Here is a 23,159-nt window from a genome sequence, read left to right on the forward strand (position 1 = left end):
GCATAGCATAGCATAGCATAGCATAGCATAGCATAGCATAGCATAGCATAGCATAGCATAGCATAGCGACAAAATTATCACAACAGTGGTTAGCGCACAGGCCACACAGCTAGGAGACCCGAAAATTGTCCATAGGTATGAATGTGAGTGTGAATGGTTGTTTGTCTGTATGGGCCCTGTGATTGGCTGGCCACCAGTCCAGGGTGTACCCCACCTCTCGCCCGAAGACAGCTGGGATAGGCTCCAGCACCCCCACGATCCTCGTGAGGATAAGCGGTAGAAAATGAATGAATGGATGAATGAATGAATACTTAAATGCATACACTTGCATGCATGCACAATTTGAGCAGAAATCGATAATTGACACACAAAGGTGGCGATGTTGGTTTACCACTGTAAGGGTGTTAATCCTAGTTTATCCTACATGCGAAAGTCGGAATTAAAAAAGACGGAATTAGGCGAGAGGAACTATACCTCATTTTTGCCTCACTTCAGTGGCACTTTTTCCCTCATTCATTTCTTCTGTCCGTCCATCCATCTTCCATTGTATGCAGTCATTCATTATTGTAAACGCAGAGTAACACCCCACCCCCACCCGCTCTTGTCTCGCTCAGCAGGCTCGCTGTGCTGACAGAGCTGCAGGCTCTCGCCAATTATCCCGGCTAAAGTTGTGCCAACATCTATACATCTCACAAAAGCAAACACGGTATCCTTAGCTGCCACCTCAAACCACGATGTAACATCAAAACACGCTTCATATGCTAACGTTTTTTACCTGCTCGACTTCTTTTTGCCTTGTTTTGACGCTTAGAGGCTTTTTCTGACAACATCTTCTGGTTCATCTGGACTGGGCTCAAAACATGCACTGAATTTTGGATACTCGTTGAGTGTCACCAGTGTTTGAGTGCTATGCCAGTGAGAGATGATGTGACGCTGAGCCAGAGACACTTTTATCATGCCCTCAGTTGTTCCGAAAAAAAAACAAAAAACTAAAAAAAAAAAGAAAGGATGCTGGGGCCTTTACATGTTTTATTTGAACATGCAGAGATTTTTTTTTATATTTAAAGAAAAAAAAACAGCCTGTATCGCAACTTTGTGTTATTTGTAACAAAGCATATGTATGAACTGTTTTTCCTCGTGGTACACTTTTTAAATTTTTACAAATATTTAAACTTTCTTTTTGTAGTATTTCTTTCCTGGTACTATTATGACTTTATTGTCGTAATATTTTGATTTTATTATTGTAATATTATAACTTTTTCCCAACCTAATTTTCCGAACATTGCAACATTATTCTTTGTTTTTTTTATCTCGTATTACAACTTTTTCTTGTCATTTTTCAAATTTAGGCAATTTTTTTGCCTTAATATGACTTTATTTATTTGACCTACTGTACACAGTAACATTACCTGTAAATATTACATGACCAATGACCAATATTGCTAGATAAACCAGAATAATCTCATTTGAAAAGGGGACAATGCATTGCTTTCCAATCGTGTATTCTCATCTGCCGCGTAGCGACAAAAGGTCTGCTTCGCCAGCCTCACCACGCTCCCCGTGGAAAGCACTTACACCAATTTAACCAATTGTTTTTCCCAAATAGAAACATAATGTTGGGACTCAACGAGAGGAGGGGTCCTTGTGTCTAAGCCGCTGAAGTGCTAACGTCGGAGCTTTTATGAAAGAAAAGGCGGGAGGGGGATGGCGAGTCGGGGACTGGGACACAATAAATGACTGACAGCGACATGGAGATAAACCGAGAGAAAGTGGGACGGAAAAGAAAAGACGTGCAAGCGTGGAAAAGATTGGAGGGAGTGAAGTAAAGATAAAAATGAGACAGGGAAATAGCGGTGCTCCAATGAGGTGCGGTAATAAAACCGCAGGAAGACAAAAGAGGTGAGGATGAGCTGCCCACGACCAGTTCTGTCCCACATTTACAAAGACGGCGTTAAATCATGCTCGGCGAGGCGGTGTGCATTTTCTCACATTGTGTTGCACTCTGACCTGCAACAATTCCCACTCAGCGAGGCGTGCGTGCTTAAAAAACAAGGCCTGAATAGCCTGAACGGGCAATAACGTGCAATTTTATTATTTTCACAGAGCAGAGCGGCAATAAAAGCTAATGTAATGGAGCGAATGCTGGATGACACAAAGATCCTAAAAACAACCAAGTCGATTCCACATATGAAGCCTCCCAGTTCCAGGAAAACTGCACTTTATTTGGAATTTTTGCCCATCATCCATAATCCTCATGTGAAACTAACAATATGTGTAATGGGATTCACCTATTTCCACTATAAAGCCCTCTAAAAAATGGCAACAATGTTCCATTTACATTATCGCTGGTATTGTAGGAGCTAATGCTCAAAGAAGTACTTTTCTGGTGTAAAAACTTGCAACGTTTCAGGCCACTACCAGGAGGTAGTCAACGCTAGGTGGCAGTGTGAGTCTATATTATGTCTATATTAAATAATACAAGTGTAAATGTGACTATAGGGGTGTTATTCCATGTCTAGAGGGCTCTAATAATGTTAAAACAATATGTAGAAGGTGGTAATTAAGTTTTCCATGCTCTAATTACGAAAATATTTGAATTGTGAATAAAAAAAATGCTACTTTGTGCAAATTCATGGTGATAAACGAGGGATTACGGCCCCTAAAAAACTGCCTAAATGTTTCACTTCTCAAGTAATATAACCGGTGAAGCTGTCTCAAGATTTGAAACGGATATAAAGTCGAAATTGGAGAAAATATTGCCTTTTCTCATCTCCATCTTTCTCTCTCATTAGATCCTTTGAAAGGCTGGCGGTGTGACAGCCTCATTTGCATTCTGTGGTGCAAAAGCAAAATACGGCGGCTTCATTAATTGCTAGAGGAGTCACGTTTATTTGTTTAGCTTCACTGGCGACGTGAGCCGTGTTTACTGGTGAGCAGTGAGACGTCTTTTATCCAGAAATTAATGTTGAACAACCGCTGATAATTAGCATGTGACACAACTTTGTCTCCTTAGCGGGGGGAGAGAACACGGCAACTCGCTGAAATGAGCATCGCCTCACATAGGCAAGGAATTCATTTTTAAAGACAAACAGACTGCATGGTCACTTTGTATTTTACTTCCGATATACCACAATAGCCATGTTTACATGAGGAGTCTTTCTTCTTTCCGAATGGAATCTTTCCGAATGACTTTTCCAAAAACAATGGTATACATGGAAGGGAATATTCCAATCTCTTGTCTACATGCGCAGCTATAATCAAACAGAATAGTCAATGGGGCATGCCCAGTAAAACGTAAACATCAACATCACGTGATACGCCTTTCCATAGTTTTCTTTCACTCTGTTGGAATAATTCCGTATTGCCAGTTTTTCGTTCGTCCAGTCTTGAAATTTAGTTTGAATCAAAAACAAACTTTGCTTAGCAGTCCAGTGCCGATTGCTCGCCTCCATTTTTAAAACTGAAGAACGTCTGGAGCTGCGTGTTACGTCATATCTGAGCATGCGCTGAAAGAACGCACCCGGGATAAATTTAAACAGGAAAAGATCAAATTCAATCTTGCTAATATTTTAAAATTAAACTCGGGACATGTTTTATATAGATATATATTTTCTTTTTTGATAAGACTGGACTTGTGAATAAAGTATAGAAGGGTTTAGATTCTGTTCCACAGATGACGCTAATGCACACGAAAGCTGCTTGCCAACCGCCAATAGACAACAGAAGAAGAAAAACACGATGAAGAAGAACAACTTTGAGCGGGTACAAGATACCTCAATCGGATTGGGGAAAGGAATATTCCACCCCCGGGAATCTGATTTATATATTCATTCAGATTGGCACTTTTCTTTCGGAATGAGGTGAATACAAAGGTTAAATTCTTTCCATTTAAGCAAATAAACCAAATGCAATTGGAATATTTGGGTCCATGTAGACATGGCTAATGAGAATTTTTTTCCTTCAGGCATCAAACAAAATGTGGTAATAATATGAAAGTTTGAAGTGGTTACTGTCCATATCGGGGTTAGACCAATGAATCCATCAATGCGAACTCAGGAAAGCGGGAGAGATTTACTGTGACTTTCCAGAGGCCTTGTACGATGGAAAACTAGACATGCTAAATGGTCGTTGATAAAGCCGCCTTGTGCACAGCCAACCCCATTCCCCCTCATAGCTTGGGGACAATGAAACAACAAAGTGGGCCGGCGGGGCACAGGGGGTAGATTGGCTGTCTGGTAATCAGAAGGTCACTTGGCTAGCGGAGCTCCACAGCTCATATTGTTTGTCCTTGAGCAACTCAAATGGCCAACTACTAAAGTACGGGTTGACAGGAGTACAAGCATGAAGGTGGATGGGAAATTACAACAAATAAAAAAGGGGTTCATGAAGTAAACCTTATTTGGGGGCTAACCAATTAATTTAAACTTATTTTGGGTTACAAATTGATAGAAATACGTTATGCACTATTTACCAATCAGAACTGGTAATGGAAGAATCCAACGTCTCTTACGTAATCCATTTTGGAGGCAAACACCTCGACTTGATAATATAATGTTGTACAATTCTGACAAAACTGCATTACAGTATGAACCGCAAATTTCACAGCGACCAAAAATAATAAGCGGACGCTAATGTCACGTTTTTTCCCAGCGATCGGATTTTGATCTGACAAATCTTAAGTAAGTTTGATCAAGTTTGATCAGCTTGGCCCACATATCAGCGTATCACATTGCACCCACTGGAGCCAACGAGTGGCGCTTAGGAAGGATTGCAAGGTTTACAGCGTGTCTTTTTGTGTAAATATCATATTTTTGGTTGTCTGGGAAGAAACCGCTCTGTCTGACCTTTTCAAGCAACTTAAAAACGACGAACCAACCAATGAATGAAGGAATGAAAACAAAATATTTTGTATTTCCATTTGAAACCAAACAAGGTTTTGTTTTTTTTGCTTTGGGCTTTCCTGACTGGTTTGAAATGCTTACATTCTGCTCACAATGTCCATGATAAGTTAGTAAAAAAAGAAAATCCGTAGAGCTAAAATGAGGAAGAGTGGTAGTCGTTAAAAAGCGCATTAGGGAAAACAAGAGAGGACAGGGCGCACAAGGGAATGTCAGTTGACGTCGGAGGTGGGAATGTTTGGGCTCCAGGCTTAGCAGAAAGGCGAATGTATGAGAGCAGCAAAGTGCTGCAGGGCTCAGGAGAAAACCCACCGCTAAGCCGAGGAAAAATGCATGCACTCAGTCAAAAAAAACCAAACCCTTATAGATGAATAAAGACATCAAAAAATACAAAAAGCAGTCACAAATTAAAAAAAAAAAAAAGCTCACCTTGACAGGATCCACCAATTTCCTCAAATCCTTGCTGGCACACACACTTCCCGATGGGCACCAGCCATTCTCCTTCGGTGCTGCAATGCATCCTGGGAGGCTCGTATAAAGGCAGCGAGTTGTTGACACAGCGACCCACCACCTCCACCAGCTGCGAGGCCTCCGATCCCGGGATAGTGTCGGAGAACTCGGCCAGGCTTTTCACAAGAAAAGGACAGCGTTTGTAGAAAACCCGCACCGACACCAAAGCGATGCAGGCTCCCAAATCCTGAAAAGCCAAGTAGAAGCCCTTCCGAGTCAAAGGGCCTAAATCACGGACTTCCGTGTTGAGCTTCATAACCCGATCCCCGAGGTCGAGCTCGGTGAAGCTCTCGTCGGCTGCTATGGTGTCGATTTTGATGTAGCGGCTTTCCTTCATCGCTCTGTCTTCCTCCACCGTGATCCCCTCTCCGTCTCTCATCTCTCCATCTTCCATTTCATCCCCGTCTGTCTCGTAGTAGTACATGTTAAAGGTCTCCTTACAGGTACCCACGCCCCCGGGGAGGCTGTTGCAGTCTCTCAGGGTGAACTTCAGCTCTATGTAGACTCGCTGGGCTCCCTCTGTCAATATCCAGTTGGTGTGAAGCCAGTTGTTCTGGTTCTGCTCCATGACCCGACACACTTGGTAAGTGTGGATGGGGGCATAGTCTTCATCCACTTCCCCGATTTCCTCCCACTGGAGGGGTGACAAAAATGGGTGAAAACGGAAGGTCAGATGGCGTAGTTTGTGGTTATTGATCAAAATAGACACGTTTCCACCATTTGGTAAAGGAGTTTATACAGGTTTTGGGAAAGCCATCACCAGGAAATTAAAAACTAACATAAAAAGCACGGAAAGATGCATGGCGGCCGAGAGGTTAGCACACAGGCCTCTCAGCTAGGAGACCCCAGTTCGATTCCACCCTCGGCCATCTCTGTGTGGAGTTTGCATGTTCTCCCAAAAAACATGCTAGGTTAATTGCCGACTCCAAATTGTCCATAGGTATGAATGTGAGTGTGAATGGTTGTTTGACTATATGTGCCCAGTGATTGGCTGGGGACCAGTCCAGGGTGTACCCTGAATGAATGAATGCAAGCACTGAAAGAGGACCACAACCCTGAGGAACCCCACTGATTTGAAATTCATCTCAGCGTGTGCTGAGCTACAAACGTCAAGGTGGTACCTGTACAGCAGTTTTCAATAGTTTCCCTCACAGCTTATCACTAGTCACTCCTCAAAGCCTCCATACAGTAGTCTGAGGGGATTCATCATTCATATTATACGCAGGTGAAGAGTGTAAGCACCATGAAAATCTCATCAAAATGAGGTATGAAGCCCGACGCCGGGCTTAACGGGCAAGAGTAAAGTACAAAAAGAACTGCAAGAAGCTCAATATGGATAGCAAAATAATCCTCATCTCTTCCACCTGGTTTTCTTTCTACTGCAACGCAGTAGAGGGAGTTACCGAGTCTATGTGTTTACCATGAATGGGGGCGGAGTTGTCTCGTCGGTGTGCATTGTGCAGCAACACCGTAAAAGTTAAATAGCCTCGCGTTCCATTCATGCAGTTTGTATGTAAATGATGAGACAACGGCATTAATTCCTTCTGCGGGTCTCCCGGGATGTGGCTATTATCTGCATCACTAGCACGCTCCCATGGCTAATACAAGCACTTCATCATGTCAGCGTAATATGGCCAGAGGGACCAGACTATGATCTGGTGTTATAGCTTAATAGCCCATATTAATCATCCTTTCTGTGGCTGCTGTACACAACCTTGTGCCTTTGTCTTTGTCTCCCTCCCCTTCATGTCTCTCTGCATCTGTCTTCTTCCAACTGCCTCCCCATCTTTTGTTCAGGCTGTAATCATCCACTTTTCCAGCGATTTACACGCAGTAGACCTACATTCTACCTGGGAAGACAATGGGAATGGAGCTTCAGTTCCTCAGTTCCCAAACGTATGTGTATGTTTGTGTTTCTGTGTGTCCCAGACTGGAGCGCAGTCAGTTCCTGTGCAGACATTAAGCCTCTTACTGGTTAGATCTCACAGATCCCGCAGCCTTCCTCGAGCTTCCCGCAGCTTAACACGTACACACACACACATACACATGCACTGACATCGCTGTGACAACGCCGCAGAGCCACAATATTCTTCGAACGCCGATGTGAAAGGTCGGCTAATTTGCTGTGACTCTCGAGTAAGTCATCACATATCATTTGACGTTAACAACACCACAAGGAACAAGCTACAATTAGAGATACAACCTGCCATTAAATATTTAATTAAGGCTTAGATTGGTGAATTAGCGCTGGGCAGTAGAGCGTGGCTTCGGTGGCCGGCGCACATGGACCGATTTTGGTCAATCAGTTGGTATTAGAGCTCAGTTTAGCCAGCATCAAAGGACAGGCAACTAACAGTTATTTTCTGATCTGATTAATTGGAATTTTGTTGTTGCGATTAATCGGGTAATCCGGCACTGGACCGCTCAACCAAAATGCAATCAAAGACAAACAAAAATATTCACATTTCAGAGGCTGGAATCAGAATTTTTACATTGAAGAACAATTACTGTTGTTATTTGGACGATTAATTAATCACTGATTAATTGGTTGCAGCGCTACACATGTGACTTGTAGTTTTTCAGTGTCACCAGTCTAACAATGACACAGAATAATCCACATTCATTCATTTTCTACCGCTTAAGAGGGTCGCGAGGGGTGCTGGAGCCTATCCCAGCTGTCTTCGGGCGAGAGGCGGGGTACACCCTGGACTGGTCTCCAGTCTGGAGACTGGTCTGGCAGGGATAATTTGGAGTCGGCAATTAACCGACTCCAAATTTTTTACGGGAGTCCCCGGAAAAAAACCCACGCATGCCCGGGGAGAACATGCAAACTCCACACAAGGATGGCCGAGGGTGGAATTTAACTCGGGTCTCCTAGCTGTGAGGCCTGCATGCTAACCACTCATCCGCCGTGCAGCCTAATCCACATATTCTGTCATAATATTTATTCCGCTTATTGAAGTGGCGGGGAAACTAATGAGACGGTTTGAGACGGAGGTTCATCCTTTCAACCTCTCGCTCACCTCTACATCCTGCTCCACTTCCTGTCCTTATCACTTGCATGCATACGCCGAAGCGTCCCCGTGGGCATCCCTCCAGCGCCTCATTAGCGCTTGTGTTTGTTTTGCTGACTATTATGTGCACGTGCGTGTGTTTCTGGGTGTGCGTCTGCATTTGTCACATCAGTCAGCAGACCCCCCCGCATACACACAGCCCCCCGCGGCTGTGCTGAGTGCCCTCCCGGCACGAGGAAGCTGTCTCCAACTTATTATTACCTCCCATTATATGCTGACCGCCATGACACTGTAATCGAACTGTCCTTCCTGCTCCTTATCCATGAAAGAAACACCCCACCTACTTTTATTCTATTCCGGCATCCAGCTGACTCTGCTCTGTCCCCGACTGTAATCATTTTCCCGCTATGTGTCCTCACCATTATTGCTTTAATCACCCGGTCTGACACACACACAGATGCTGTTGGACCACTGCCTTCTTTCTGATGATTTGCTCACTTTAATTACACGCACTTGCAGCTTTTTTCTTTTTCATAGCCCAACACTGGGTTCTATTCCCCTTCTTATCGACAAATTAGTTAAAGCCAGTGTACACACTTCCTCAATAAGAAAGAGGCAACCACAAGGGTTTGTCAGGGAGGACAGGCAGTGGATGAACGGAGACGATGCGAATCACGTCGAGTTTCAATGGACAGCGTAATGTCTCAAAACTCAATCGAGGGCTCAGGAAAGTGAAGCATCGCTCCCTCTCGCTAAGCCAGATGGTGTCTTTGTCCAGGATGAAAACCTACACTTGAATGTTTCATATCAACTTGCATGAGTGGCATTTATAAACAGCAGGTGGCAGCGGCGCGTGCTTGTTGTTCATAAACAAAAAAAGTCATAAGCAAAATTAGTATCGAACCGCCTGGAAAGGAGAACACCACTTTTCACAAGTCTTACATTCTGGGGCCATGCCAATGTCTATTTTCTACACACGGTACTGGCTTCACAGGTTTAAGGTTTAGGTTTAAGCCCTAAATATGTCTCACCTCTACTGGAATCGGAGTCACAGTACAGCCTTTAGCCTGGTATAAAGAAGCTAGTAGAAAAAGGCCTTTCTCTGAGCTGCATAATCCACACTGCTCGTCTTTCATAATTACAGTAACGACTGACTACATTCAAAGACTGCTGAAGAAAGTGTGAATTTTTAACGCCTGATCAGTGAAGCATATTTCCATCACAAGTTCTAAAGAAATATTATTATTTCAAGCATGCATTCAGCTCAGTGAACTAAAACACAAATATAAGGCATTCAGAAGACGCATTCAAAGACTTTGTGATGATATATAGTAAAGGTGTCAGTAATGTAACACCAGGAACTCTCCCAATGCTAACGTCTGTAAAGTAATTGACAAAAACATGGTTGCCGATTTGCACCTACGGCCTCACTTTTGGCCTTTTTACCTGTTTTTACTTTCCAAATATTTCAAATTTCTCGTTAAATAATCTTCACAAATATTATGACTTTATTCTCATCATGCAACTTAATTTTTCTGAAAATTACAGCCTCTTTTTGTTTTCATAATATTACAACTTAAAAAATGTTTTCACACCAGTAAAATTACATTATTTTTCCTTGTAATTCCACAATGTTATTTCTTTTTCTCTTAATAGTTGTACTTGATTCTTGTAAAATTACTGTTAATTGTTTGTTTTTTTTTTGTTTTTTTCCAGTTTTCTTGTTATATTGTATTTTTAGAATGTGCCACGGGCCAATAAAAAACAGCCATCGGCTGCAAATGGGGCCCGGGCCACACTTTGGACACCCCTGCCCAAGCAGGTGGTAGGCATGTGCATACAGTCCCAATTCTATGGGGGGGAAACATGGCCGACTTGTGGTTTGCCTTGCTTTGCAAATAAAAGCATTTTCTCTACTTCGGGACTAATTACTGAACCTGACAAGCAATAGCCGACTCCCGTAATGTATTCAGTTATCAATCTTAGAGAAATCGATCGGGGAGAAAAATGAAAATCAATAAAAAGCGGGATTTGATAGTTGAAATATTGAAATGATATTGATATTGAAATGATCTATCCCTGAGGCAAGCACGGCGAGACAGTTAATATTCCGAGCATGCATCAAGCCTCATCAGATAAGTCAAGTGTGAATATCGTGAGCCGGTTGAGAGCCGTTTGGTTTCCTCCGATCTCACGCCAGCTGTCAGCTGTCATGCGAGCTTTCCACCTTCGATTCGTAACGTCCAAAAACTTTCATCAGTCGGCTTTTGTCAACACTCTTGATGAGTCCAGTAGATATGGTCCAGATAAGGGATGAAAATGGGCCTGGAATTCGCTGGAATGACAGCCCGGTAATGGAGCGCGATGAGGTGACATGGATGGAGCGGCCAGGAAACTAATCCTTATTGTGACATCCATCCCTTTTATGCTGCCCTCCTTCCAGATGTTTCTTTATTCTCTTCCAGCATGAAGATGCAGCAGATAAAAGCCTTTATGAAATGGCACGCGAGCAGCAGCTCAGCCAATCTACCATCACGACACAATATGGGAGACATAATGGAGGGGGGCACGCATGGTCCCGACGGGACAAAGAACAATTTAAAGTGTTCTTGCCAAGACTTGCTTCCCGCTCTGACCTAGCTTGCAAATATTTTGAGGTTACTTCCATCCATATCCACCTGATGTTCATTTACCTTTTTCTTGATAGGAGTGTTTCATGAAAGATTTCTGATAATTGCTTATTAAATGCATTGCAGTACTAGCTATAACCTGCAGAGGCGCTGTTGATTCAGTCCAAACTAATTAGTGATCGAAGTAAGAAGACCATCGGCATCCATGCAGCTCCTCAATTTGCCGCTACATGTTTATAAACACATTATAACGGACTCTCTGTGAATGTGGCTTGTCATTACGCTTCTTAGCACACATCATTCGCACCTGGTCTACCAGAGAATAAGACAACGTAGCACAAGGGATCAGTGTTGCAAACTTAACGAGTATTTTGAACCATCAAGAGTTTCCAAATGGCAAATCAAGGAACATTTTCTCATCTTATTGGACACTTTTTGGAGACTATGATTCAGGGGTGTCCCAAGTGTGGCCCAGGGGGCCACGGGCCAGGCCTGTGGTTGTTTTTTTTATACAATCCTCTCCCGATCGAAACAGGTTTAATTGGCGATGAACGCTGACTTAATCTCCTCTTACAGAGTGTGAGTGGACGCTAGCAAGGTTAGCTCAATGAGTGTATTTTACGGCTTTAATGTAAGCAAGGAGCCTGGTGACGATGAGGAAGTTCCGAGTGACAAAATACCAGAAGCACGTTTATTTTGGAACATAGCCCGTCTTAACATCTCTTTGTGGAGTTTGGATGTTCTCCCCGTGCATGTGTGGGTTTTCTCCGGTTTCCTCCCACATTCCAAAAACATGCTAGGTTAATTGGCAACTCCAAATTGTCCATAGGTATGAATGTGAGTGGGAATGGTTGTTTGTTTTTTTGTGCCCTGTGATTGGCTGGCGACCAGTCCAGGGTGTACCCCGCCTCTCCCTCAAAGACAGCTGGGATAGGCTCCAGCACCCTCGTGAGGATAAGCGGTAGAAAATGAATGAAAGCTCGTCTTAGCCGTAGATACACATTCTCACTCACGGAACACACTTCCGTGAGCGACCTTCGAAGCAAATTCGCTGTTGCTATTGCATGGGTGACTACATCTTCCCTGATCACAAGCATTACAGTTTGTTGAAAATGTTGCAGCAATGTATAGAACAGTGAAAAGATGGAAACTGAAGCAAAGTTTCATGAAATAAAATAAGACTTTTGTTGTTGTTTACTTCCTTAACGATGCCTTTCATGTGCTCCTTAAAGCACGCGGTGGGGAACACAGACAGGGGAAGAGGGAAAAAAAAAAAAAAAGATAAGCAGATGGCAACCCATGGAAGAAGCCAATGTAAAAGATACCAGCGTGGATAGAGGAGGAGGACGAGGAGGAGAATGAAACAAACCATCTGGAATATGTGACAAAAAAAGCCTCCATAACATCTTATTTAGCCATACGCAATTGCGGTTGCCAAATGTGTGTGTGTGTTTGTGTGCTAATAGAGGATGCTGCAGATTGGACTACATTGTATAAACGACTTCCACAATAAGAATTCTAATCGCTAACAACAGTAATTCCTGTTATTTATCCCCCGCCCCCACCCACACAAGTCATGAGACAATATGTTAAATGGAAAACAAACACAGCCTTGCACAAGTTACTATGTGATTTAGTTGAAGTTATAATGGACTCTTTTATTTCGCACCATGGAGTCTGAATGCGGTTATTTACGCAACTGCATAAAACCATGCAGAACAATGACGCTCAATTAATATGATTGTGGATATGGCTGCATTTGGTTTTTTTAGCGCTATCTCCTCCATCTACATACAAAGCAGCCTGGGAGGAGCCGCGATTTGAATACAAAGAGCTGAGAAATCACGGTGGTCAGCGTTACTGGTTTGATTCCTCTTCCAGGATTACATGGATCTTCGTCTTGTTGTCGATTTGGATTTTTCCCAATAAGAGAATTGAGTTATTAATGTAGCAATATGACATAACTACACTCCATCACAATTACATTAGAAACACCCCGCTTATTTCAAAACACCACTACTTGTTAATCGTTAATGATCTGTTAATCAACTAATGGATTATTATGGCTGGTGTAAGCGATGCAGACTTTCTGGGAGTAGGCGTGGGACTGTGAACTAGTTTATCATCAGTAGAGGTGTTCTGGAATACATTTGACTTTTTTTTATAATTTTTCATTGACTATTTTTCCAACTGTAGCAAGTCATTTTTTAATTAGCCCAACTCTTGGGAATACTTTACAAATGAAAAATCCAATTCCTGTCTTAAAAATTAAATAGTCCGTAGTGACTTTCAATCGTTTATTCATGAATTCAATCTAGCCTTAGGAATTCCTGGAAGCTGAAATGACCTTGAAAATTCCTGAAACAAAACCTGCTTTATTGTAAGGTACAACTGTCAGTCATGATAGCTACCCCACCCTCCAAGGTTCCCCAGGTTTCATGAACACTCACCCCATTTTTTGGGTATGCCACCCATCCAAGGTCTCCCATCACAGAGCGGGAATCCAGCAAGTTAACTGGAAGACAAAAGTAAGAATCAGTCAGTAAAGGCATCATGCTGTTTCATGTTTGGGTAGTCATGGCGTCAGTCATGTTACTGTAATGTTTGGTGACACACACACCGGAACAACAGGCACAATACTACTCAAAATCTCTCTCAATAGTAGTCACACAGACGACTATTGCAGCATGCAAAGCCGAATCCCTGATGTCACTTCCTGTCTATCCGTCACTCAGTTCCCCTTGCAAACACATGTTTAGCAACACACACGAGGACGAGTCTGATTTATGTCTTGAATGTCTCCATTCATTCATTCATTTTCTACCGCTTTTGTAACTTTTGAGTCATCTTTCACAGCACAGCACTAAATTCATAACACAGCAACTTAATACTCAAAATGTGTATACACAAATATACAAACATTTCCCAATATTCATTCATTTTCTACCACTTATCCTCATGAGGGTCGCGGGAGGTGCTGGAGCCTATCCCAGCTGTCTTCGGGCGAGAGGCGGGGTACACCCTGGACTGGTCACCAGCCAATCACAGGGCACATATAGACAAACAACCATTCACACTCACATTCATACCTATGGACAATTTGGAGTCGCCAATTAACCTAGCATGTTTTTGGAATGTGGGAGGAAACCGGAGTACCCGGAGAAAACCTATGGGGAGAACATGCAAACTCCACACAGAGATGGCCGAGGATGGAATTGAACTCGGGTCTCCTCGCTGTAAGGCCTGTGTGCTAACCACTCATCTGCCCTGTAAGCCCGTCTTGAATGTCTTATTTTCTCTTATTATCTCTACTACATTAGCGAGCACGAGTGTAAAGGTGACTATACTGTAGGGGTGTTACTTCCTGCCTAGAGGGCTCTGTTTTCGGTGAACTATGAAAATATCCAATTCAGGAGAAGGAATCCCTGAAGTCTGTCTCAGTGATGATTTGAAGACTTTTGCAGAGGTAGATAAGATCGGTTTCATATGTCAGGATCGATCCACCCCCCACCCCCCAATGAATTGAGGAAAACAGTGATCGGTGAACGCTCACATTTCGGTTTTCGTCAGAGATTTTGGATTTTGTTTGGCTACTTTACCATTTATCCCCACGCCTGCACACACGTCTGCAGGTGTAGTGTTTGTTTTCCAACGTCTCCCTCACGAGCTGACGAAATGCAAATCAGCACAGCATGCATCAAATGGTGTTAGAAATGCCAAAGTGATTACAGCGAACATGACCATCAATTTACATAAATTAAAGCAGCAAGAGAAGACTCAGCTCAAACAGATCTATTGAAATCTTCCTCCATCAGCCTCTTCATTTAAGCTGTCAGGACCAAGTAGCTGACTGCTGCACTCCTCCGAACACCCCTCCTCCTCCTCCTCCTCCTCCTCCTCCACCGCCGCCTGGACAAATCCATATTGCAGGTTCTGTCCCAGAGACGCCATCCATTTTTTGCCTATAAATAAAACCACTCACGAAAGCTTGCTCTTGTCTAAAGAGGATAACAATGGATCAGCAAAGGTTGTGAGCACACGTGGAAGTATTTCTTTACTTGATGTGGCCACCATGTCTTACTTAGTGGAGGAAAAGGAAAGACTTTGCATGGCTGCTTCTACCTTAGACAGCTTGGTTTTAGAATGATTTCATTCATAATTTACTATTAACAGTTGGTCAACTTTAAACTAAACTTGTACACAATCAGGGTGTCCAAAGTACCCCCCACACCTCCAAAAGTGCCGCACACAGAGAAATCTAAAGATTCTCATTCTCATATTTGACTTTATTATCGTAACATAACTTTTGCCCAACCTAAATGTCCTAAAATTGCAACTTTATTCAGGGTTTTGTTTATAATATTACTAATATCGCAAATGATAAAAATATTTTTTTTGTTTTTGATATGTTAGTGACTTTTTTTATTTTAGAGGATTTATTTTTAATAAAAAAAAAAACAAATCTACTTCATGCTATTTTTTCATATTAATATCCTAAATTTAATCTCCAAATTTTGTTTTTTTCAGGGTTTTGTTTATAATATTACTAATATCGCAAATGATAAAAATATTTTTTTGTTTTTAATATGCAATTAGTGACTGTTTAATTTTTTATTATTTTTTTTATTTTTATACATAACTTTTACCCAACCTAAATGTCCCAAAATTGCAACTTTATTCAGGGTTTTTATTAATTTTATTAATATATTTTTTTGTTTTTAATGTTAGTGACTTTTTTATTTTGGAGGATTTATTTTTATTTTAATTTCTAAAAAAAAAATCTATTTTATACTATTTTTTGTATAAATTTAATCTCCAAATTCAAATCAAAATCAATTTTTGTCTTTTTTTGTAGTTTTCTTGCTTAATGGTATGTTTACAATGTACTAAGGGCCAACAAAAAAAACATCTGCGGGCCCCGGGGCCGCACTTTGGACACCTGTGACACCGTAACTGATGCTGTAAAAGTTGAAATGGGACTTTAATAAATACTGCATGTGTAGAAGTAGCCAGCTCGTGTAGCTGTGAGCGAGTACGTAAGTAAACCTCACTCCCTCCCTCACTACCTTAAGAGCAGCGCTGGTCAGCAGGTTGAAAGGAGCGTGATGGACTCTTAATCAGTCATCATCATCAATTTCTTCAACATTGGCACATCTGTTAGTGTCTTTATTCATGCTTGATACAACGATAGTGCCAGCATGTCATGCAGTGCTTTGTACAGATAAATCAAGTCACACTCTAGTGGTTCACGACTCTGACTTGTGTGCAGCCAGCGTGTGTTGAGTTGACCGTGTGAATGGAAGCGTGAATGCTTCCTTGTCTATACAGTATGTGGCCTGTCATTGACTGGGGACCGGTCTATGGGGCAGCCTGCCTTAAGGCTAAAGTCAGCTTGGGTCGGTTGGAGCCCCCAGTGACCTTTAACAGGGTAAGCTGTATGGAAAACGGATGGATGAATAAACATAAAGCATCAGTGTGGAATGGTGTTGATGAGGAGTAATGAGAGATGAATAAAGAGGAATTTAACCCTGTCCTGGAATATCAAAGCAACCCGGTCAGGGTTCACTCGGGACTTTATCTCATCCCTGATAACGTTGAACTTGTTCTGTGCAACTCAGTGATCTTGGTTTTGCCACCCATGTTGTTAAGTCTCCATGTAAATAGGGCACATGCAATCTCCTTTTCATAATGGCTTAACTGCTTTTGGTACTTTTGGTACACTCTCCACCCTCACTGGAAAAACAACCTGCTCTCATGAGAATTTTGAAGGATGAAAACATTCCTAAAAGAAGTCAAAGTCAGGGTCGGGGACATTGACGACATTTCTTTGATCCACTACAGTGAAAAAGGATGATCAATTCTTTATAATTGGATGGATGGTGTATCATTCAGGGTGCCCAAAGTGCGACCAGGGGCCCATAACTGTTTTATGATTGGCCTCTGACATATTCAGGTTTGGATTTGGTTTGTGTACGTTTTGGAATGGATTAATGATGCTAACCAAGCTTCCACTGTAGTCCCGTCTTCCTGCTGCGCACTCTACAGAGCAACATACCATTTATTGCAAGATAAAGAAAATAAAATGCCAAAACTCTCATCCTAGTCCTTGAAAAAGTCTTTGCCCAACGCGGAGGCGGAGCCAGTCTGAGGCAAACATTGTTCTGTACCTGAGACTCTCCCTCTCCCAAACCCTCCCCTCCACCATCCGCTAGTCTTACCGTCTCCACTGTTCTACGGAGAATAATAAAAGATGTCCCGAGGAGGCGATTAGACAACTAATTAGGCCATAAAGAAGAGATAAGTGATGCTGAACTAGATCATATGGGATACGTGCCTGCTTGCGGTCTCTGCCTCGCTCACCTCAAACCATTGAAGTCGTGACAATGATCTACACGCCGCGTTATCCAGACTCATCACCGCTCAACCACGGAGCGGGTGTCAAGTGCTGCACTCGCACTATTTGAAGGATACTTCAAGTATTGCACATACTTTGAGGAGTAAGCAGATTTTCAGCTTCAGGAATCCTGTTGGAAAATTCCTTGACGATAACTAAAAGGCTGTTAAAGGCAGACAGGTGTGTCGCAATAACATCACCTCACCGCGATCAGCTTTCTGTCGCCTTTCTTTACTGCGTGCGTTTTCATGGAGCTGGGATTTCTACAACTTAAAGCAAGGGGCTCCAATGTGCAGGTCGGGGGACGTTTGTGATATTATTATTGGCCAGCAGCACATTCTAAAGGCATAACAAGAAAACTAAAAAAAAAACAAAAAAAAAACAGAAAAATCTGCAGTAATTCTACAAGATAATGTTGTAATTTTATGAGCACAAATATTAAAGAAAGACAATATTTTTTAATCATAGTATTATAAAAAACATTAAATAAAGTTGTAATTTTACAAGAATAAGATCAAAATAATATGTGAATAAAGTCACAATATCACAAGACAAAAACGTCAAAAAATGGCTCTAATTTTACAAGAATTAATTCAGAATATTACAATCAAAAAATTGTCTTCTAACAAGAAAAACAGTTTCAATTTTCCCAGAATAAAATTTGTAATATTGTGAGAAAGAATTATGTCTAAATAAAAAAATAAATGTTACTATTATAAGTCATAGTATTATGGAAAAAAAAGGTTGACAATAACATCAAAATATCAGAATAACGTCAGAATATGATGAGGACAAAATGGGGGGAAAAACAGCTGTAATTTCACGAGAATTTAGTCAAAATATTACGTGAAAAATACAGACAAAAATTGACAATTGACGAGAACAAACTCGAAGACTGCAAAAAAACTGAAGAAAAATAATGCCAGCATAGAGTTGAAATATTAAAGAGGAAATATCATTTCCACAGATTATATAGGAAGAGAGTTGAAATATTTGGAATATAAAACAACAACAGCAAGAAAAGACAACCATTGATACTAATACACTGTGATGCAGTTACATAACTTCTTGGCATATCTACAAATATCAAAGTGGCCCTTGGATCCTTAGTTTACGTTCTCCTGTGTTACACACACACACACACACACACACAGACACTTTACTCAAGTCATTTAATATCATTTAGTCAAATGTAGCAAATGCACTCTCTTCATAGCACCACCATTAAGTGTGATGGTTTTGTTGCTTGCACAGCTAGTATACATCATCATTAGTCAGATAATATTATTATTAATAGGGCCTGGTGAACATCTCCAAAACAGATGTGGAGCATCTTCAATTTGGGAGAAATTCATCAATTAAAGTAAGAATGGACTCGCTCCAAAAGAGAGAATAAATCACGTTGGCATCATGCACAACTTTTTCACCAGTGGTGAACTTTCCTCATTCCTGCAGCAAGTCGTTAAATATTAAAAGGCACATTAAGGTTGTTGGTCTTCGCCATTTTCTCCTCCGATTAATCACAAGCCTCACCAACAAACAGTTAAAGAAAGCTGGATTGGTCTATAACATCTATTAGCGCCCAATCGGGTAGAAAAACTGAAAAAAGGAAGTACATGTTTGTAGCAGTTTCAACAAGTGACTCTTGCTGCATTCAGGACTGCTGGGAAGTTGGAAACACCATCATATAGTTCCAATTACTAGGAACTAAGTAGTATTAGTTCACCACTTATTAGTACAGCTGGTCCTCGTTTTAGGTCCTTCTGTATTCCGATGTTCCTTGGTTACTAACATGTTCCTATTATCCTATTATCGGATAAAAAATTACATTTTGGTCCATAAATACGAGAACGGCTTCAGAACGAGTAGGACTAAGGCAAGCAATAAGGCAGGCTCTTCTGGTGGCAGTCCGCCAAAGAAAAGGAAAGCAGTCACCATAGAAAGCTCAGAGACATGAGAACAGTGGCCACACTTTTCGTCTCAACCGTTCCTTGAACATGTTCAAGGATCTGCTCCTACAAAAGCTACAGTGTTAACTAAGAAGTGCAGTGGTCCCATTTTCGAGATGGAAAGGTTTCTGGTGCTTTTTATGGAAGACGGACATCAACACTGTATCCCATGGAGAGATATGTCGATTAGAAGACTAAAAGATTGTTGGAAACATTAAAAAGTGAAGTGTTTATGGCCAGTCAAGGTTGCTTTATGCGGTTTAGGGCTTGCGCTAATCTGCATAACCTTAAGGTTCAAGGTGAAGCTGCTGGTGGAGATGATAAAGCAGCTTGTATTTAGCATTTTTATGATTGTATTTTATGACTTTTATGACCGTACTTGATGTCCTTCATGTGTTCTGTGTAAACAGCAAGTGACGTAACAGTTAATTTAGCTCAGACTCAAGGCTGAATTATGCCGGCTGGTCCGCCCCCTTCCAAATCGTAGAGCGTGGAGCTGTAACTGGTGGTCTTTTCTTCGAACGCCATTTAAAAATGTTCCCCTCTTGTGGAAGCACTAAGTATTTTTTTTGTTTTATTGAGTTTTATTAAACGTTGTGGTTGCTCAGTCACAGAAAAAAACACATAAGACATACATAAAAATAAACTGTAATCTGTTCCGGTGCAAAGGGAGCAGAGTGAGGGACGAACTGGAAGTTCGCAACCCACCCCATCCGGTCGATCAAGTCTGGTGGTTGTGTGTCTCACCCGGTGACCTGTGTAGAATACTACATGTCATCATGTCTTCTAAATACCTTATATAATAACTCATTGTTAATTGGTGACCATGATGAGTGAATTTCCGCAGAGTAGGATTTCTTATTTTAAAAATAAAATAGTTGCATTTAGCCAAGAAAAACTTCTTTAAAGCCCTCCAGACATAAACTAACACCCCTATAGTCACTTTTACACTCGTACTACCCAATACGGTTGACATATTCAGAGAAAATAAGCAATTTAAGACATAAAGAAGCTCCCCGGACATTAACATTACAGACACCTAGCGACCATGAATCAAGCAACGCTGCTTGGTCCATTTATGTAGGTATCATCCTAAACTTAGGCATACTTTTCTGCTCATATTTGGAACTTCATGGCTACATCATGCAAATCGCAACTGGGAATGCAATGAATCCAATGAAATACGTGCTAAAACCAAACAAAAACCACCAGGACGTAGCCATTATACGTCGTCCAAATGAATCCATCATGTGAAGAATAAGCAGGCTGATTAATGTTCTCTCTTTCCTGAGTTAATGCCAAATAATAGCTCCCAACAATAGCCCTCATCTTACGCCATTAAAATGCAGACAGCAGCGTGGGAACGCAATCTGAGCTGATGCTGCATAGGCATCCCTCATGTCGATGTTGCCTGTGATATAGCTGACTATGGATCTGTCATGTTGGCTCAACTGAGCTGCCCTGCCATCAAGTTTGATAAGAAAGCGACTTTGACTCATTTGTTATCTTTAAGTCCAAGATAAAAACGCCTGCTGACTTGATTCATATACAGGAAAAGCATAAAAAAGGCAGATATTGTAAGGGTTGCTAAGATGTTGACAACTCAACAGGACTTCCAGGACTGCAGCCCCACGGTGCATGGTGTCATTCCACGTAAATCCATAAATGATGCTTATCTGCGAGGTAAGGTGCATGTTCCGTGCAAAGGTCCTAAGTCACACTAAAGCCGCACAAACGACGTGCTAAACAAAGGGTGTCCATTGTCCACTCTTGTCTGTGGCAAGTCGCAAAGCCAGGAAGTAGTGACACGTTCTTACCTTCGTTAGCGGGGATGCACCACGCCACACTCCAAACCCACGTCCACGCCACCACCAGCCCCGCGCCACAACTCCTCCAACGTTCCTTCATAGCGCATCCAAAAAACACACAAAAAGGGGCAAAACGGAAACAAATCTAGTGTATTGAATGTGAGTTTGTGCCTAAAAAGCGGCAGGTTCTCTGAGTGTTAGCGTGTTGAACGCATGGGCGGCGTGTGGCATCCGCTCAGCGGGGTTGGAGCTCATGTTCTGCGGCGGAGAGCTGGAGCGAAACTGTGCGCTCCCGAGGCGGGAGAGGCGGGCCGCGCGCCGGCGGGAGGGCGGAGTTAAGCTGGGGATACCTCCAATCACGGAGCCTCCGCAGGTAAAACCCACCACTGCAGGACCCACATCCGTGCAAATGCGATGCCATTCCTCCTCATTTATTTCCAATTTACGTTATAATACCCGATCTCTCGCAGTGGTGGGCGATACTGCAAATGTTGGCAAAGATACTAATAAATTCAGACTGTGAAATCCATCATTTTGACTGAAAAATTTAAGATTATAGAATGATTTTGCTTGTGATTTTCTGACCATGCAGTATTCACAATGTACCACAAGAGGAAGCACAGTAAGATTCTGGAGTGGCTCAACACTGCCTGGACTGCAAACCAATTGAAAAACTAAAACATACAACCAAGACAACAAAGGAGTGGCACCAGATGAAGAACAGTAATATTCTCGAGTGGCTCAACACTTTTGGATCGTAATCCAATTCAAAATCTAAAACATAACTCAAAACATACAACCAAGACAACAGAGTGGCACAAGATGAAGCACAGTTTGATGCTAGAGTGGCTCAACACTTCTGGACTGTAAACCAATTGAAGAACTAAAACATAGCCCAAAACATACAACCAAGACAACAAAGGAGTGGTTACAAAAGGAAGCGCATTAAGATTCTGGAGTGGCTCCTCTCTCTGTGGACGGTAATCCAATAGAAAATCTAAAACATAACCCAAAACATACAACCAAGACAACAAAGAAGTGGCACAAGATGAAGCACAGAGTAGCTCAACACTTCTGGGTCGTAATACAATTGAAAAACTAATACATAACCCAAAACATACAACCAAGACAACAAAGGAGTGGTACAAAAGCACCCGCATGAAGATTCTGGAATGGCTCCTCTCTCTCTGGACGGTAATCCAATAGAAAATCTAAAACATAACCCAGAACATACAACCAAGACAACAAAGGAGTGGTACAAAAGCACCCGCATTAAGATTCTGGAGTGGCTCCTCTCTCTCTGGACGGTAATCCAATAGAAAATCTAAAACATAACCCAGAACATACAACCAAGACAACAAAGGAGTGGCACAAGATGAAGCACAGTAAGATGCGAGAGTGGCTCAACACTTCTGGATCGTAATCCAATTGAAAATCTAAAACATAACCCATAACATAACAAAGAAAACCCAAAACATACCAAAGAAGTCCCTCAAGAGGAAGGACATTCAGATTCTGGAGAGGCCCACTCACTCTCTGGATCGCAATTCAATTGAAAAACCAAAACACAATCCACAACATACAATCAAGACAACAAAGGAGTGGCACAAGAGGAAGCACAGTAATATTCTAGAGGGGCTCAACACTTCTGGACCATAATCCAACCGAAGATCTAAAACACATCCCAAAACATACAACCAAGACAACAAAGGAGTGCCTCAAGAAGAAGCACATTATGATTCTGAAGAGGCCCACTCACTCTCTGGATTGTAATCCAAATGAAAAACTCAAACATAACTCAAAACACACAACCAAGACAACAAAGGAGTGGCACAAGATGAAGCACAGTAAGATGCTAGAGTGGTCTAAACACTCTCTGGACTGTAAACTCATTGAAAATATGTGGAAGGGGCGAAGATTTTTAGTTGCCAAGCAACCGCCTCAAAATGTGAAGTA

General features: G+C 41.9%; 1 protein-coding gene across 2 annotated transcripts in view; it reads right to left on the minus strand.

Annotated features, from left to right (window-relative positions):
- LOC131103400 (ephrin type-A receptor 5) overlaps window positions 1–21,466 on the minus strand; it is a 62,227-nt gene extending 40,761 nt beyond the window's left edge. For both annotated transcript variants that reach the window (XM_058049676.1, XM_058049685.1), the window contains exons 1-3: window positions 21,213–21,466; window positions 13,503–13,567; window positions 5,328–6,042 (exon numbers count right to left, since the gene is read on the minus strand). In XM_058049676.1, coding sequence (XP_057905659.1) covers window positions 5,328–6,042; window positions 13,503–13,567; window positions 21,213–21,303 — 871 coding nt within the window. In that variant the 5' untranslated portion in view covers window positions 21,304–21,466. The remainder of the gene's footprint in view (window positions 1–5,327; window positions 6,043–13,502; window positions 13,568–21,212) is intronic.
- Between the last annotated feature and the right edge of the window lie 1,693 nt (window positions 21,467–23,159).

The sequence above is a fragment of the Doryrhamphus excisus genome, chromosome 2 (genome assembly GCF_030265055.1).
Source record: "Doryrhamphus excisus isolate RoL2022-K1 chromosome 2, RoL_Dexc_1.0, whole genome shotgun sequence".
Classification (NCBI taxonomy): domain Eukaryota; kingdom Metazoa; phylum Chordata; class Actinopteri; order Syngnathiformes; family Syngnathidae; genus Doryrhamphus; species Doryrhamphus excisus.